The sequence below is a fragment of the Podarcis filfolensis genome (genome assembly GCF_964270895.1).
Source record: "Podarcis filfolensis genome assembly, chromosome: 2".
Lineage (NCBI taxonomy): Eukaryota > Metazoa > Chordata > Lepidosauria > Squamata > Lacertidae > Podarcis > Podarcis filfolensis.
Genome location: NC_139605.1, coordinates 42,320,375 through 42,338,601, shown reverse-complemented (window position 1 = coordinate 42,338,601; position 18,227 = coordinate 42,320,375). Strand labels below are relative to the sequence as shown.

Below are 18,227 nucleotides of genomic sequence, written 5' to 3'. Positions count from 1 at the left end.
TAATTCTTCATTGCTCACAACTAAAATTTGGTGCTGTATTGTAGAACAGCAGATGAAGCAGGAGCGTTATTCTACTCAAATGTCCAGTTATATAAATGTTTAGACTGTAACTTGAGTGTAGTTCACTCTCTGTTCCATCTTACCCAGTCCTGATGATGAGGAGACGCTCTCTGCAATGGAACAGGTTTCAATTTGGTCTGCTATGAGTCCTTCCATTAAAGGGAGTGATAATTCAGATGAAGGAACAGAAGAATCATAAATCCCAGAGTCTCTGGGCATATCTGGGAGATTGGCAGCCTTTACGACATGTAGCAATGGCTGAAGAATGCAGCTACTGTTCTGAATGTCCTGAGAGTCTCTGTCCTCGCCAAGATTAAAATGTTGCATCACACAATGAGAGTCTGAATTCAAAGGTAGAACAATATTTGCATCTGCTTTCAGGAAGAAATCCCCATCAGTCACTTGTTTACCGACTAAGTCATTTAGTACCAATCCAGAGTCGAATTTTTCCATCACTGGCTCTTGGTAATGTAAAGGAGGTGGGCGGAAGGGAACAAACTGCTTTTCAAACCAGTCTGGCTCCTGGTCAATATACTGGTGCATGTTGCAAATGGCTACATAAAGAGACCGCCCAGATTTGCTCCTGAAATAATTCCTCTTGCTGATGTGTACAGGATACAATTCTGAATCATGAAGGCTAAGATCTCTGGACTGTAAATGGGAGTAAAGCTGAGGCAGGTTATCCATGAGTTTGTACTTTGTAGTTAAATCCAGAACACCAGGAACATCACCCTCACAGGAGTAATCAAAGTAGACAGCAATGAACTTGCAGAGGTCATGTGAGTTCTGTTTTGCATGGCGCAGCTTCTCTGCTATTATAGCTACAGCGACCAGAAACAGTTCTCCCTTTGCAACATCCTTCTCCTTGGGTCCCTTATGCTTCCAGTTCTTTTTCTCCACAAAGTATTTCATTCCTTTGGAACACACAATGATAATATACTGGGACTCGTTGATTTTTCGATGAAGCCACTCTTTTTGCCCTTCTTTACAAATCCTCAGATCTTCCCATAAGTCTAAAGAAACCTAGAAAAAAATATTATTAAAACCATCATCTAATGGACTGACATTTACTAAACATGTATTAGTTATGCTCAGTAACTTGTATGTGGCTTTATGCACAGACCTTCCTAAGTAGGGATGGAGAATCTGTGGATCTCAAGATGCTGCTGGACTACAACTTCCATCATCCCTGACCGTTGGACATGCTGGGTAGGGCTGAAGGGAGTTGTAGTCCAATGGCATATGGAGGGCTACAGGTTCTCCATCACTGCATTATAGGTTTGTCTAAGAAGTTCATACTTTGAGATTATTATTATTTGAAAGTTAATAATTTCAAGATAATAGGTGTGTGTGTGTATGAATGTGAACATACACTGCACGCACAATCCAGTTTATTATGCATGAACTGTAAAATGCAAGGTTGGTTTACTTACCTCAATCCTACATTATAACCCCCACCCAAGAATACAGATGCTTAGTTGCATAAAAAACAGCAGCTTAATTACAGAAGCCACTGTAATACACCCTTGGAGCTCCATGACAGTAAGTGCATATGCCAAAGGTATTTTTGTTGAACTGCCCCCAATATTGATGTGAAATTTTCATGCACACAAGATCTGATGGACGGGGCTAAGGCACTTGAGCATTAATTTGTACCTTTAAAAAAAATTGGTACCCTTTCTAAATAAATATGGTTTGTATCCAACCAAGTCATACCCGAGTAGACTAGTTAAATAAATGGATATTGATTTCAGCGGGTCTACTCTGGGTATGATTTAGCCCTCCTGAAAAGAAACTAAAGCAGAATACAGGCAATGACTTTTACAAAGATTTGACCACTAGAGGTCAGACATGCTGTATAAATCTCTATGCAAAAAATAAATCAGCATTTAAATTCATACAAACACCAATTAATTTAAACCTCACAGAGACAGGATTAACACTGAACAAAGACAACTCTAAATGACTCCTGCAGGCTAATTCCACCCCCTCACTTTTTGCCAAATCTAGCTATTTAAAGTACAAATTTTCGAATATTAAAAGAGTGAGAGAGAAAAACAGAATTATGGGGTTGGAAGAGATCCTAATGGTCATCTAGTCCCAGGGTCAGCAAACTTTTTCAGGAAGGGGCCAGTCCACTGTCCCTCAGACCTGGTGGGGGGCCAGACCCACCCTCTCCCAAAAGCACCCCCCTCGCGAAAGGACCCTCTGCCGTCGCCACTCATGCCACCACCGCCTCGTCTTCAGCAGTGTCGGCAGTGGCCCTTGTCCTGGCGGGGTGCAGAGCCCAAGCCGTTGGCCTGGGCGGCGGAGACAGCCTCCACCCCACTGCCACTTTCTCCCACTCAGCTCTTCCTGCTCAGCCACCTCTGGGCGCCGCCTCTTCCTTCCCGCTGAGGCAGCTGAGCGGTGGGAGGAAGCGCCAGCGGAACAGAGCCCATGTTGCTGGCCTGGGCAGTGGAGACAGCCTCTGCACTGCCGCCCCTTCCTCCCTCTCGGCTGCTTCCTCCACTTTTGGGCGCCACCCCTTCCTTCCTGCTGAGGCAGCTGAGCAGAAGGAAGTGCCCAAGTGGGAAGAGCCGAGCGGGAGGAAGCGGCGTCAGTGTGGAGGCCACGCCAGCGTCGCCACCCGCCCAGAGGCATCAGCGGCTTCTGATTGGCTGCAGGAGCTTCCTGCAGCCAATCAGAAGTCGCGTCATGTCGCAGAAATCATTCCCCACACAGCGAGGCCTCCGCGCTGCGCCGGTTTAGCATGGGGACTGACTGACCAAGCGGGTGGCAGGGTCCGCAAGGTTTGTGGGCCAGATTTAACAAGCCCGGAAGGCCGCATCCGGCCAGCGTGCCTTAGTTTGCCGACCCCTGATCTAGTCTAACCCTTACAATGAAGACTGCCCGAACCAATAGTGTATTAAGAGATAGGATTAGGATTCCAGGGCTTTATGGAACCAACATTTCATCAGTATTTTTTTTTTTTTAAATTTGCATGGTCCACCAATAATGGTTTCATGGCTAGGCAACTTCTAGAATCAGCCATTATGAGGCTCATGCTATCTGCATAACTTGTACAGGCCCACACAAGTAAATGCAAAGCACTGGCAGCAGCTACAAAGAGTTTACCTCACAACCACAGAAGTCCTGGAGGAAATAGGCAAAGCACTGGATGACATTAATGTGCTTCTGACAATCTTTATTGGAATAGCAGATGAACACTTTGGGCCGAGGTCGTTGCCTTTCCACATGGAGGGCAGCAGAATAGGTTGAAGATTCTGAACTCTCCTCATCTAAATGGGAATAGATATTTTCTAAATTGAAAAAAAAGTAAAGGATTTTACTAGCTACATACATACAGGTGCTGCCATTTTTTTCCTGCTTCAGCTTCAAACTTTAGCAGCTGATACATTTGTCTTAATTTCCCAAAATAATTTCCCAAAATTTTCCCTTCCAACTACAAACACCTTAAAACCAAATCCTCTTCAGCCATTCGACATAGTTGGAAGTTCTTACTGCTTGCCTGTTAAATGAATGCTCACTGACTGTGCCACTGGAGAGCTGCTAATGGAAACATTTGGGTCTAACAGACATGCACAAACAACTCTCTGCAGGTGCAGATTACTGTCATCCTCTACACCCTACAGCTGATCAGGGTTGGCCCTGTCATTAGACACCGTGAGGCAGCTTTCAGGGTGTTTTGAAAAGGCATTTGCTGTTCCACCTCAGGTAGCAAGATGCCATGGGCTAGCCCTGTAGCTCATATAGCGCAAATCCAGAGTCTCATCCTAAACATTAGAAAAGTACCACCAGTGTGTCAAGCTGCAAAGTCCAAAAAAATTAACTCTAGCAATGCAAGCAATTTAACTGTGGGCACAACCTGTAGAAGGGCTCTGGTGATGGTGCAACCCTAGCTTTTCCCAGCCTCCACCCCAAGGATTAAGCCAGGGGTCGGCAAACTAAGGCCCATGGGCTACAAGTGGCCCATGGGGGTCATTTAACCAGCCCACAAGCCATACCTGACCTGAGCCACCCGCTCAGCGAGTCCCCGCGAACTGTGCTAAACCAGCACAGCGCAGCACGGGGACTTGCTTTTGCAGCGCTGGAAATCGTGTCTGCGCAGATGCACGAAATCATGGGCGTGCACACTCACGAAGGGATCTCCGCTGGAGTGAACCAGCCCAGGCAAGGTAAACCTTGCTGACCCCTGGACAAACTTCAGCCATTGCTGAGGCCAAGGGACCTAGGCAGATGTCTGGGAAATCCCGGACATGTCCTCTTTTGGGGGGCCAACATGCCCATCTAGGGGACATTTTTACATTTTAAAGGAACTGTTTGGGTTTGGGGGGATTAATTTATTTGCTTATTTATTTGGCTTGGGCACAGGCTGCTCTGCATGCTGCTGCTGCTAGCCCAAGCCGGGGAAAGGGGCACATGGGCATGGCGGCAGCCTCTTGTGCCCCTTTCTCTGGCTCGGGCTGGCAGTGGCTCAGGCTAACCCCTTTTACTCTTCAAGATATGGCAACCCCAAAGGGACCACATGACCCAGGAGATGCATACCAAACTACAAGTACTGCTAAGATTGACTGGAGGAGTTGCAGTAGATAAAGTGCATCTCTGGGTAAAGGTCACAGCTGTGTCACCCCTTGCTGAATGGAAATCTCACCACCCAAAGATAAGGCTAGAGTTTGCTGAGCAAGAGCAAGTTAATCTCATTGTAGGGTTACAGTTAGGCTGGAGATCCCAGCAGCAAAACAGGGTTGAAGGAGAATCACAGACTTGCAGAGTTGGAAGGGTCATCTATTTTATTTATTAAATTTGTATACTGCCCTATATCTGTAAGTGTCAGGGCAGTTCAACCGCCCACAATGCAAAAATCTTTTACCCACTTTGGGGCTCAAACCTTGAAATTAAGAGTCACATGCTCCATCTACAGAGCTATCCAGAGCACTTCTAACAGCAGAATCCAGCTTTAGAAGCAAATATGTTTCCTTCCAATGTTAGCACTGCTATAGACATTTCCCTCTTATAATTTATCCTGTGGAAAAATACATACCTTGCTGCTTTTTGCGGCACATCACTGTGAAAAGTGTTGCAAATGCAGAGACGACAACCAATGGAACTGTAATGGCTATTGCTCTTATCGGCCCAGCCCATGGGGAGTGCACTTTGAAAAGTAGAGGAAAACCACTAAATTAGCTCTTCTCAAATTGTGATATTCTTAACGATCTCATCTTCCTACTGCCATTGCTGGCAAGCCTACATTAACTAAATGGCTTCTTTTTTTTGCAATGCTGCTATATTAAATCATATATTTGCAGTATGTTGTTTGTTTCTATTAAGTCCACTGTAGTGCATGCATCAGAAATAGAGGGCCACTCTCCCATCTCCATGTAATTGGTATGGGGGGCACTATTGCAAAAATTCCTCCACCCTATATATCTTTCCATCAATTATCACAATTATAGAATTCACCATCAATCCAAGAAAACTAGCACACAGTAGAGGGTGATACACCAGTGGCAGCCAACAGGGTGCCCTCTGGATGCTGTTAAGATTAGACTGCACTACAACTCCCATCATCCCAATTGCTTGCATATGGCTGATGGGAACTGGAGTTCAGCAACTTCTGGAGGGCATCATAATGGCTGTCCTTGCTGTACAAACTCCACCTTGTAGAACAACCCAACCTCAAACATGCTTCACACTATTTAACATTGTGTGGATAACCCATTACACACTGGTACAGCACTGACGAGAGAGGAAGGGCCTCTTCTTGTGATGTAATGCAGGGGTTCCCAAACTGTGATCTGCAGACCACTACAAGCTTCATTCAGGTGGTCTGCAGCATGTCTGAGAAAAACACAATCTGAATTCTATGGAATTCAAACTGTAAATACAATATAAGAAATAAAGGAAGCCGCAAAATACAATATAAGAAATAAAAAGAAGCAATTACAATAAAATGAAACATCATATAGCATTTAAACACAGCACATTACAACTGCTGCAACAGGCGGAATAATCATTAAGTGGTCCACCTCAGCAATTTTCAAGTGATCTATGGAGAAAGACCACAGCTGCAAGAACTTCCAGAGCAAAGGGTCAGTGTAGAGCTGGCCCATAACTTTTAACCTTAACTGGGAGTTAACTGGAGATTAAGAATTATTCTTCAGATGGAAATGGCAAATTAACATCTCTTTCAAGTAGAAATATATCATACCTGGTTTTAATGCATAATGCATTGTTTTCCTTGTTGTATTGGTATCGTCAACCAGCTTTTAAAAAAAGGGAGGGAGGAGAAAGAAATTTTAAATGCTTTATAACAATATCTATTTTTAGAGATATGCCAAATCACTGCTAAGTACCCATGAGTCAAGAAAAAAGTGATGTTACTGGTAAAATAAGAATTGTGTACACTTTTTATTCATTTGATGAATAAAAGTGATGACTTGCCTGTGTGAATGAGTCCTTTAGCCTCAAATACAGAAGCTTAGTATTGCCTCAAACACAATGCTTTTTAATAGAACTGATTTCATAGAATCAACTGTGAAGCATCCAGTAAACAAAGAGCAACCACACTCTGAAAACATGAATGAACCAGTCTGGCTTTTTTAAAACAACAACAACAACAACACAAATTAGAGCTATGAAATTAATTAGACATGTTTGGGGGGGGGGGAACTTCAAACATGTTGAAGAGTCTCTCCAAACCGCAAATAATGTTAGTGTTAATAAGATAAGAATCAAGGTTTAAAACTCTTCTTTGGATCAAGAGTTACAAAGATAGCTTGATTTCAAGCTGCCACCCCTCTTCTATTTGCAAATAAGCAACCTTTTCACCATGGCAGTAATGTAATGATGTAGCATTGTCTAACTACATTCCTAGCTTCAAAGGAGATGCAGAATGCTGACACCTTTAATTTTGAAGGAGAATAATTTCTGTGAGCCCCAACTTCTCAGACTACAAATAATTGCATTACCTCTATTATATAATCTCCTGGTGACACATTCTGAAGAATACAGCTTGTGACATCTGTATTTTTTTCCTACGGAGATATGAAATGAATTGTTTTCTTGTAAGTCATTTGCATGCTAAGCAGAAGGTGCACTCCCATTAAAAAGTAGTCAATTTGGAAATTCATACTGCATCGGAAATTCATCCAGTACAAATAAAGGCAAACACAGAACAATGTTATTAAGCCCAAAGACTTTGGAGTCATTGATCAAATGAATGAATGAATGAATGAATATTTATTATTTTTACCCCACCCATCTGGCTGGGTTTTCCCAACCACTTAATGTCTCACATTAAGAAATCAGAGCCCATGACCTAAAATCCAATAGTGAACACAGGACTGTGTTCCTTCCCAGAGTCAAATGAGAACTCTGCTGCACTCACAGTCTGGCTCAGCTGGTTCAGAGCCAAGTGTATCAGACTGCCCAAGGGAGCAGATTCCAAAGACAAATACATATGATTGAAAGCAATCAGTATTTAACCCAAGGAAATTAGAATTGCCGTTCTTGTGGCCTTTGGTGAAAACCTTACATTAGCATTCAATAGAAAGATATACAACTTTAAACGACCCTTAGCCCAGATACATTGCTTACTGTTCTCAGATTGCAAAAAACCCCAGAACAAAATTCCCTACCCCCACCCCCAAAATGCAAGAGCACTTGTAAAATTTAAACCCAACTTTCACTCTCAAAAAAATAACATGCATGTATACTGATATATGATCGAAACACTGTGGTGTATGTCTGTGCTATCAAGTACTTTGCATGCTGCAGTACTAAAGTCTAAATACTGTATTATCCTATTCTACGTGGATCAGTCCAATGTGAATAGAAATAACTGCTAAGATCCCATTGTTGTGGCACAGGATGATTGAAAGAGATCCAAGTTTTGCACAGTGGGCATGATCCAGGCAATATTGAGCACTTTCAAATCCCATTGATTTCAATGGAGAAGTCGGGCACCCAGTGAAATATATCCTATTGAAAAAACCATTGCATTCAAAAATGTTTTAACTTTGGTGGGAGCATTCCCAATGGGTTTTCCTAGTTAGAAATTCCTGGGAGCAATGTAGCATATTCTCCACTCAGCTGTAATAATCAGTGAACCTCATCCCAGAAAGTTCACTTTAAGTACACTGATGAGGACAGCAACCCCACACTCATATTACATCACACTCAAGAGATACACTGGCAGCAGGTCTGCTTTATCCAGAACACAATCTGGGAGGGAACATGCAATTTGGAAAACAGAGGGGCGAAATGACAGATGCATGAACACAGTTCCTGGAAATTCTACCACTCTTCCCTAATCAGAGGCCATGCTGCTGCTGATGCCAAATGATGTCCACAAACAGAGGGAGCCAATCCACACAGGCCAGTCCATTTAGAGAGAAGTATGGCACCAGATCTAGGACTGGCAAGCTGTTTTGCCATTGAAATGGGTGCCCATAACTCTGCCCTCATTCATCCACTCCACCAGTGTGCTGGGTGCATAGATTCTGTGTGCCTGTTGAGATGCAGCATGTTTTTCATTTCATCAGCATAGTGGAGCTTCTGCTGAATCCTACTGCTCTTCAGCCAATGTTAACTCCTATACAAGTCGTACCTTGGTTTTCGAACAGCTTAGTTCTCAAACGTTTTGGCTCCCAAACGCTACAAACCCGGAAGTGACTGTTCCGGTTTGTGAACTATTTTTGGAAGCCGAACATCCGACAAGGCTTCCATGGCCTCCGATTGGCTGCAGGAGCTTCCTGTAGCCATTCACTTTGGTTTCTGAACGTTTTGGAAGTCGGATGGACTTCCGGAACGGATTCCGTTCAACTTCCAAGGTATGACTGTATTTAGGAACTGTGCCCTAAATCTGCTGGAAATTAGGTCCGCCAGCACAGAGCTGTTAACACTTAACTATCAGCTAGTCAAATTTATTTGCTAAAAAGCATTGGGCACCACTAAACTACAATCAATCAACCTGTGCGATACATTTTAACATAGATGAGCCCCAGCACATTGGGCCCTGTTTCATGCAGTAAAATTTTGTCTGGTCTGTTGGAATGCTAAAACAAAACAGACCATGTGACATATTTATCCCTATCAACCAGTACGGAAGATTTTTATTTGTTCTGCTCAAAAAGGAAACTGTCCAAAGAATCTCTTTCAAAAACTTGTCCCTACAGGAATTTTACGCTTAACAGTTTCATGTACAGAGCATTGTGAACCATGTTATAAATCATGCTCAGCCAACCTGTTTGCAAGTCTTCTGTTTGAAGTGTCCTTCGTTTTTAAGTTTGTAGTGCAGATAATAATATCTGAATCCAAAATTATGCGGTGCATGGTCAAAAGACACATGCATATTAAAGCCTTGCTGGGTAACGTTCAGATTCCTTGGCTTCCAGACTATCAAGGAAGAGATATTTAAACATTAATTACTATTTTAGGAAAAACTCTTAATTATACAATCTTCATTTAAGGAATGCTGAGCAAATATTTCCACTTACAAGGTTTGCAGGCTAAGTTTTCTGGCTGCAGTAGCAATTCACAGGCTAGCAAGGGAAAAAAACAATAATGGATTCTTTAAAACTCAGGTTTTACAAATAAGTATACATCCTTCCTTTCATCCTTGATGAGTCCAGGTTGGGTTATATCATATATTATATCACAGGCTTCAGAATGTCAAAGAATTATTTATCTGTTACCTGCCTAGAGTCCTTGGAATAAGGCAGGTCAAGGATTCCAACAAATAGCTTACACAAATATAGCAGTTTCCCATAAATTTGGGGGGCATCATATAAAAAGCAGGACCTCCTTTACACCAGCAAGTCATGTGACCCTCACTAAGTGAAGAAGAGGAAAAACAGAACCCAGGGTCTCTTAACAATTGCTTAATTGTAGCATCAAGCTTTGAAAAAATAGATGTCAGACAATCAGGTTACTCATAGGATGGCTGAAATTGTCATTTGAATCTTATCCCGATAGGTGACATGCTATTTTACCTTCCTAAAAGCAGTCATGGGGAGATTGGGGGGGGGGAGGGCCAGAGCAATCTGAATGCCATTAAATGAACTTATTATTAATGTATCAAAACATTTCTTAGCACTTCCTGCATTGTTGACTGCGATTCCCATTCCCATCTTTCTTTCCAAGGCCTCCAAATTTATTTGAAGTAGATTTTAGCTGGAAGTGGAAACTTCGGCGTTTCAAGTTGCTACCTGCTTTCCTTAAGACGCAAGACACAGGTACCTTTAAAAGCAGAAAGCTGCAATTGCCAATGCACTTACGCCGAGTTCTGAAGAAAAATGGGTGGTAGTTGCTTTCGTTCTTAATGGATGGGAAAGGGACAACCTTCACAAAGTAGTCAGTTTCAAATTTCAGATTGAGAAAAGACTGAGACTCCACTCCCTGCAAATGGTTGGGGGAGGGGGGGAGAGAAAGAGAAGATAGAAATTAAAGCCAGTCGGTAACGTATTTTAAAGCTTGCTGCATGGTCACTTGAGTGCAAGTAGGTTTATTTGCCATCTTTCTTCTTTGCAAGTGCTTTGAAGCACATGGGAACCAAAAGCGGACTAGACCCCTTACTTTTTCGAATGACTTAATTAACTACTCTCTTAAGGAGGGCACAGGCGGGTTCATGATTTTACAGAAACTAGGGTTGGTGGGAGTCAGGAGTTTGTAAAAGCCTCTCTCTCATAAAGTGCTGGTTCTTGGTATAAACACAAGCTAGAAGTCTCTTGGCTTGTCCCATAATATTCTGATCAGAAGCAAACACCCCCCGCCCCCCGCAAAGTAGTCATACACTTCTGGCACTTCATAGAACTATTTCCTTGCTGCAAAGAGGTAAGCAGGGGAACTTTCAAAGAGTAGTACCGTATTTTTCGCTCGATAACACGCACCTGACCATAACACGCACATCGTTTTTAGAGGAGTAAAACAAGGGAAAAAACATTCTGAATGAAACAGTGGATGTATCATTTTTGTGCTTCATGCTGTGGCCACAGACATGTGATCTGATGGTGAATTTGGGGTGACCCAATGCAAAAATCCTGAGAATCCCTGTGGATCCATGCTTTGTAACCACGTTTTTGCACCATTGCAGCCCCAGGCAACAGTGGGTGTGTGATTTTGGGGGGGGCAGGCTGTAGCCATGGACATGCTATGTGCTCTGATGGTGAATTTGGGGTGACCCAATGCAAAGATCCTGAGGATCCATGTTTTGTAACCACGTTTTTGCACCATTGCAGCCCCAGGCAACAGTGCGTGTGTGATTTTTGGGGGGCAGGCTGTAGCCATGGACATGCTATGTGATCTGATGGTGAATTTGGGGTGACCCAATGCAAAGATCCTGAGGATCCATGTGGATCCATGCTTTTTAACCACATTTTAAGTGGGGAAGGAAGGAAAAATACAGAATGGACAAGGAGCACGAGAGGGGTGTGCAGAGAAGCAGCTGGCTAAGAATGCAGGAGAGGGGTATAACGGGAGGGAGGAAAGGAAGGCAAAAGTTTTCCCTCACCTACCCACCCAAGCCAGCCAGCTCTCTCTCTCTCTCTCTCTCTCTCTCTCTCTCTCTCTCTCCCTCCTGCATGTTTTCAGCAGCACCGGAGCACAGAGACGACACTCTGCTTTCCCCTCTGCTTGCCTGGAGGGGAGGGGCTTTCCCTGCTCTTTGTTCCGTTTGAGCAAACACAGCAAGGAAACAGAGGAGGGTGGGCAGTAAGACCCCGAGGCAGAATGCAGGAAAGCAGCCACTTCCTCTTTTCAGGTTTCCCTTCTCCGAGACGCGCGATTTGATTTTTGCCTGATTTTTTTTGCCATTTGGCTCCAGGGACCACACATTCGCTCAATAACACGCACAGACATTTCCCCTTCCTTTTTAGGAGAAAAAAATCTGCGTGTTATAGAGGGAAAAATACGGTATGCTCTGCTCTGATAAAAACAGAGAAAATGTGTGCTAATAATCAAGGTCACGTGTACCAAGAAGCTCCACTAACTTCAAATAGGTTTCTCATAGAATAATAGTTCTGGATTTTTTATCTGAATTATTCAACACTTTCTAAAAAAAATACTATTTCCTTAAAATATACTACTTACAGTCCATTTATAACTTGAATTCAGCTGCTTTGGGTCTTTTAAGACCAACTGTTGACATTGTCTTCCCTCTGATTTTAACTCTTCAAGTATTACTCGAAATCCCTTCAGAAATTCAATACCTGCATACATTTAAACAAAAATCAAATACATATTTAAAGGCTGGATGTGTATGTGTGTTTTATATACAATGGATATATATTCATCAGCTGGTTCCTCCCATGTGAACTTCCCCTCCAAAAAAACTTTGTACAGTGGTACCTCAGGTTAAGTACTTAATTCGTTCTGGAGGTCCGTTCTTAACCTGAAACTGTTCTTAACCTGAAGCACCACTTTAGCTAATGGGGCCTTGTGCTGCTGCCGTGCCGCCGGAGCACGATTTCTGTTTGCATCCTGAAGCAAAGTTCTTAACCTGAAGCACTATTTCTGGGCTAGCGGAGTCTGTAACCTGAAGCATATGTAACCCGAGGTATCACTGTACTATTAATGTTGCATCATATGAAAAAGCCACACTACAGTGGTTCCCATAGCGTTGAGCTAATGCTGGAAGAGGCTCTGTGATATTAAAATGCCTGGTGCCAACATGCAACTAACCGTATTTTTCTTTTTTAATGTAGCACGTGTAGCACAGAATAGCACATGTAGCCCCTCTATCTTACTTTAAAAAATTTGCTAGATGATGAGCACAAGCTGCGCTTACATCCTGCTCAGAGACAGGCAGCCACAAAAGTTGTCTGACCTTGGCACACAGCCAAGGCATTTGGATGCCAGGCCTGTGTCCCTGAGCATGTGCTGAGGAGCACTTGGGAGTACCTCTCATGAACAGCAAACAGTGCCTCCAAAGTACAATTCAACTTGAAAGAGCCCCAGGCCTCAAGCTTGGGGATAGGAAGAAAGTCCAAAGCACCCACTGAATTTCAGAAGTGTTCAAAGTGGCTACAGTTCTGAAAACAACTGAAAACGTCAGATGAAATCTGGTTTGGATGAGGATCGTGTTAAAAATGGTTACAAGGCTCAGAAACAAGGGTGGGTTTTGTCTTTTTGTTTTTAAGACAAGGTGCTTTGCATAACTGGCCTACAAACTATCTTGTAAATCACACACACTTCATAAGAAAGGCTAAGTTTGCAATCTACAGTGCTTATACCATTCATGAACAAAACAGATTCTTAGTAAGAGGTTGGGGTGAAAAGCGAATCTAAGCACAGCGCCTGATAACTGTGTGTGTTTATAAAGACTGGGGGACACTCCCATGGCCCAAAAGTACTTAAACCAAAACTGGATTACCATAGTTTAACTCTGGATATTTGTTGAGTTTGAATGCAGCTTTCGAAACACACACACACACACACACACACACACACACACAAATATATCTTATTTCAGGGCTCTAAATGATCTTGCAATGGGAAATACAAATGAGCCACCCACTGTGTTCTTAATATTTAGAGGAACAAAAGCAGTGTTTGTGCTAACATATAGACCATGAAAGAGAAGAGTTAACGGGCTCCCTGTTACCTGAGATCCTTCAACTACAGTTCTCTCTTGATGCTTTCAGAAGGATTAACCTCTGATCATTACAAGAGAAAGCACCAAGCTTTGTATCCCGTGGAGATTGGATGCAGCCAAACCTGCAGCTGCAGATTACCAATTCAGTAACTCTGCACTCTTCGAAGCATTGAGTATCACTTCCACATTCCTTCTCTCTATCTGCTCATTGTTTTCAATTCAAAATTCATCAGCGGTAAGCTGCATGTTATCAAGCTTTAGGCATTTTTCTGTTCCCACAAAATATATTTACTAATTCTTCAGCAAAGTACATTTCTATAATCAGTTCATGACCTCAGCCCTTTAGAAAGGCTAACAGATTTAAACACACACTGAAAGACACAATTGTTCTGTAAGGTGTATCCCTGCATTGAATTTTGTTTATAAATGCTGTTTATACTTTCCTTACTTTATTCTTGGAAGGTACAAGAATTCACTAAAATCTATTTCCAATTAAGCATGTCTCAAATCACAATTGTAAATGGAAAGCAGGAGAGGCACAACAATCTATCCTAGAGGGGGATGAATCAAATTATGTACCTTTAAGAACCAGTGATTTTAATGGGAGAGGGTTAAACATGCTCCCAACCATTCAAACCTAATCTGGGCTGAAACTGATTTTCAAAGGACTTCTTAAAGATTTAGCAACTGTACAGAACTTGCCATTTTTTAAAAAATGGCGAGAGTACCATTTCAAACATTGCAAATAAGTGTCCTTCACGCTAGAGTGCTTAGTTTAGCTAATTTGGACAGCCTGCAGCTCTTTTCCTAACAAATTTTCTCATGTTTCTAGCCCAAATTTTAGGGGAATTAATTTCAGGAGATCTGAGAAGAACCGGATGGTGACAATAACAATTCTACTTGGAGCATCCATGAACAGAAGTCATCAACCAATTGCTACTACAAAGGGCACATGAGCACAATTTCTTTTTTATTCTACTTACCAATGGGATTTGCTGTCCACAGTATTGTCACGGCAACTTGATCAGAGCATGCATACTGGCTAATAGTGATGTTCTGTACATCACCAATTACATGCTTCCCCAGTGAGCTCAAATAAGGAGTACAGTCTAAAGAAAGAACAATCAGGTGAAATACATTTAATCCAGGCCTTACGCAAAGACACATTCACGATCTTAGCCAATATACTTTAAAAAAAAAAGTTCTGCAGAAGATGTTCCTGCTATCTACCAAGCCTCATAATTCTGCTCTCTAGATGACTGCTCTGAGATCACCACCATGATATAACTATAAATTAGTGAAAGCTCCTATTCTGCTGCACAATTCAAATGAAGGACAGCAAGAGCTTCCTATTAGCAAAAATAGAAACCTGTCTTTTAATAGGAAGTTTTGAGCAAGAGCTTCCTGCAACATCTGGATCAAATTAATAGCTAGCTTTCCATTTTTGGATTCCTGTTGCTAAGGCTTTATGCTCAAAAATGACAATTTTATTCCATTACTTTTGATTTCTTTTCAGAAGAACAAAGAACAGATCTCGGGTAAATAAATCTTTTGTACTTGACAGAAAATAGCTTTTAAGAATACCGACTATGGAAAGGCGGAAAAAAGGTATCCATGGTCCACATTAGAAATAAACCATTAATGACAAAACTTTATGTACTATGAGATAGGGTCCAATGTTAACAAGGAAACACAATTCAGCAAGAATTAACATTGTAAATTATTCACTTTTATGGGGTTAAACGTGGGTGGATCGTAGCCTGGCTCTCTAGTCTCTGTTATTTCCTCATGGTGATGAAGGCTGTAATCTTTATGAAATACCCTGTATGCAGCAACTACAATAGTCAGAGTATGCAAGAATGGCTCCCTTGGACTTCCTTTCTTCCAAAACCCAACCAAAGATCCAGTAAAAACCAGTATCATCTGCCTTATTTGCATAAGCATGCCATAGCATGTAAGGAGCTTAAAGCCCTTTAATTCTCTTCTCTGTGAACAAGTGTTAGAGCACCATCCGTGGTGAGATCCAGCAGGCTTCTTTCCATTCTAGATGAGCAACTTAAGACAATTCTTATTCAAACAGTTACCAGAGCTCTCTGAATTTTACTGTTTTGCTTATTTGTTCTGGTGAGGTTGCTTTTTATTGATTTATCATTTTAATCGTCTTTGTTGTTACAAATTGTGTTTGTACACTGCTTTGTTTTGCAGAAAAGTGGAATATAAATGACATGAAATAAATGGCTGGGGAGGCAAGTTTTGGGTAGACACACATATTATGCATACACAGTTTTTTATGTTGTTACCTGTAACAGGCCTACATTAGATGCATTAACCTCTGGCCCTCCAAATGTTGCAGGAATATAACTCCCATGATGAGATCATTGACAAAGCTGGCTAAGGCTGATGCTCAACGGCTGGGAGATTAGCCACTCTGCTCTAAATAATTAGATTAACTAAATAAATTGTGCTAATTCAACAATTCTCTATTATCACTGTTGATTTTTTTAAAGAAATAGATTACTCCAGTACATGGTGTTAAAAACTAATTTAATACATTAACAAATGAAATGAGTAAACGTGTTTCCAGAGGAAACAGGAAGGAGAACTTACTGTCATACTTAAAGGTGATATTAAGTAACCCGGGATTCTTTCCAATTGGCGATAAAGCCTACAGAGAAACAAGAGAAAAGTTTGAATTTGAAGATAACTTGGACTCAGCTTACACATGAATTCATTTGGCTCTTCCATCTCTGATGACTTTAGCTGAACGTTAACTGCCTCCATTGGAAAGCATTGTGCTTCAAGTGATCTTTTGTTAGGAGCACCTGTCCAGATCAGAAGTCAGGAAGAAACCAAGTAAAAGCATGAAATCCATACAACTGTGATAGCTATTTAATGCATTTAGGTTGCACACATAGAATCAAGAACATGTGAAAAATTAGCTACACACTCTTCAGGTAAATAAACTAATGCTTGCATAGAACAAGCTTAACTGAGATTAAAGTAATGTTGTGATAGCATACCGTATTTTTCGCCCCATAGGACGCACCGTCCCATAGGACGCACCTAGTTTTTTTGGGGGGAAATAAAGGAATTTCCCCCCCTTTATTTCCCCCCCAAAAGCAGGTCAGGGAAACCGAACCAGGTCGAGGAACAGCGAGATGGCGGCACTGCGCCTCCCTGCTGTCCCCCGAGCTTGTGGGGCTGGCCGATGTCTGCCTGGCGTGAGGGGCGCTCTGCTTCAGGGCGCCCTGCCCGCCGGGCGGCAGGCTGCTATCCGCAGCGTGGGGAGCCCTGCGGGGAACTCCCACAGGGCTCCCCACGCTGCGGATGTGTTCCCGAAGCGCTGGGCGCTCTGCTTTCAGGGCGCCCGACGCTCCGGGAAGCAGGCTGCTATCCGCAGCCTAGACATCCCTACGGGATCTCCCGCAGGGCTGCCTAGGCTGTGGATGTCTTCCTGAAGCCTGGAGAGCGAGAGGGGTTGGTGCGCACCGACCCCTCTCACTCTCCAAGCTTCAGCGAAAGCCTGCATTCGCCCCATAGGACGCACCCAGATTTCCCCTTCATTTTTGGAGGGGGAAAAGTGCGTCCTATAGGGCGAAAAATACAGTAATTTGGGAATGAGGCACATCAGCACTTGAAGACTCTTCAGTAAAGAAAACTGCATTTTCAGACATCTGAATTTGCAGCCTACACAGAATATCTACCCTTGTTCCAACACTTTGAACATCTTGTACTACCACTAAAAATTGATACTCAAGAACGAATAATGAAAATAATAGCTGTATTATCTAACTACAGTTGACTATTTCCTTTCTTTCACAAAGCTTTTGCAAAACCTCCCTGGGCAGCTTCTTTAAACCACCCCTCAGCACTATTCTTGGCCTCTATAATTGTGGTAGGAAAACCAAGCACGGTTTTCTATTCTCTCAGTACAATCAATGGATTAAATTCATTCCCTACCTCCTACAGAGTTGCAACACAAGTGAATTTAGGTTAGGAACTCCAGGCTAAAAGTTTGTTTTTCACTTTAAGAGGCTTTTCATCCTGTGGGAATGTATTGGAGAACTGTTCTGAGTGATCCTGCATTTCAGCTTCCAGCCATTCCACGTTAAAATTTAAATCAGCTGCTGATCAGACACTCACTGTTTATAAAGCACTAATACCTGACCAATTATGACTATTTACTGGGTTGGGATTTTACTGTTCAAGCATTGCTTTAAGATGCCAGATATTCTTACCAGCTCAGAGGGAAACTGTTATCCATTTTAACAGGATGCCAATTTTAAAAGCATTCCATATTTTCTAAAGCCATGTGGTGTGAGTAATGGTTAGAGCGTCAGACTAAGACCTGAGAAACCCCACTAAAGTCCCAACTCAGCTATCAAGCTCACTGGATGACCTTGGGCCAATCACAGCCTCTCAGCCTAACCTGCCTAACCTACCTAACAGGGTTGTTGTGGGGGGTTAAATGAAGAGGAGAACCATGTACACCACCTCCAGCTCCTCTGAGGAAAAGGTGGGATATAAATGCAATAAATAAAATAAAATGAATAAAACATGGAAAATCAAACTT

The 18,227-nt window shown here is 42.4% G+C and overlaps 1 protein-coding gene across 2 annotated transcripts in view; it reads right to left on the bottom strand.

The window, feature by feature from the left end:
• Window positions 1–18,227, bottom strand: part of IL17RD (interleukin 17 receptor D) — a 59,322-nt gene that overhangs the window by 6,092 nt on the left and 35,003 nt on the right. Inside the window, exons 2-12 of one of the 2 annotated variants that reach the window (XM_083603031.1) lie at window positions 16,262–16,319; window positions 14,638–14,763; window positions 12,151–12,269; window positions 10,341–10,461; window positions 9,561–9,605; window positions 9,308–9,459; window positions 7,032–7,097; window positions 6,272–6,326; window positions 5,105–5,215; window positions 3,178–3,341; window positions 144–1,083 (exon numbers count right to left, since the gene is read on the bottom strand). In XM_083603031.1, coding sequence (XP_083459157.1) covers window positions 144–1,083; window positions 3,178–3,341; window positions 5,105–5,215; window positions 6,272–6,326; window positions 7,032–7,097; window positions 9,308–9,459; window positions 9,561–9,605; window positions 10,341–10,461; window positions 12,151–12,269; window positions 14,638–14,763; window positions 16,262–16,319 — 1,957 coding nt within the window. Of the gene's footprint in view, window positions 1–143; window positions 1,084–3,177; window positions 3,363–5,104; window positions 5,216–6,271; window positions 6,327–7,031; window positions 7,098–9,307; window positions 9,460–9,560; window positions 9,606–10,340; window positions 10,462–12,150; window positions 12,270–14,637; window positions 14,764–16,261; window positions 16,320–18,227 lie in introns of both variants that reach the window. The other variant, XM_083603030.1, reaches the window with a different exon arrangement.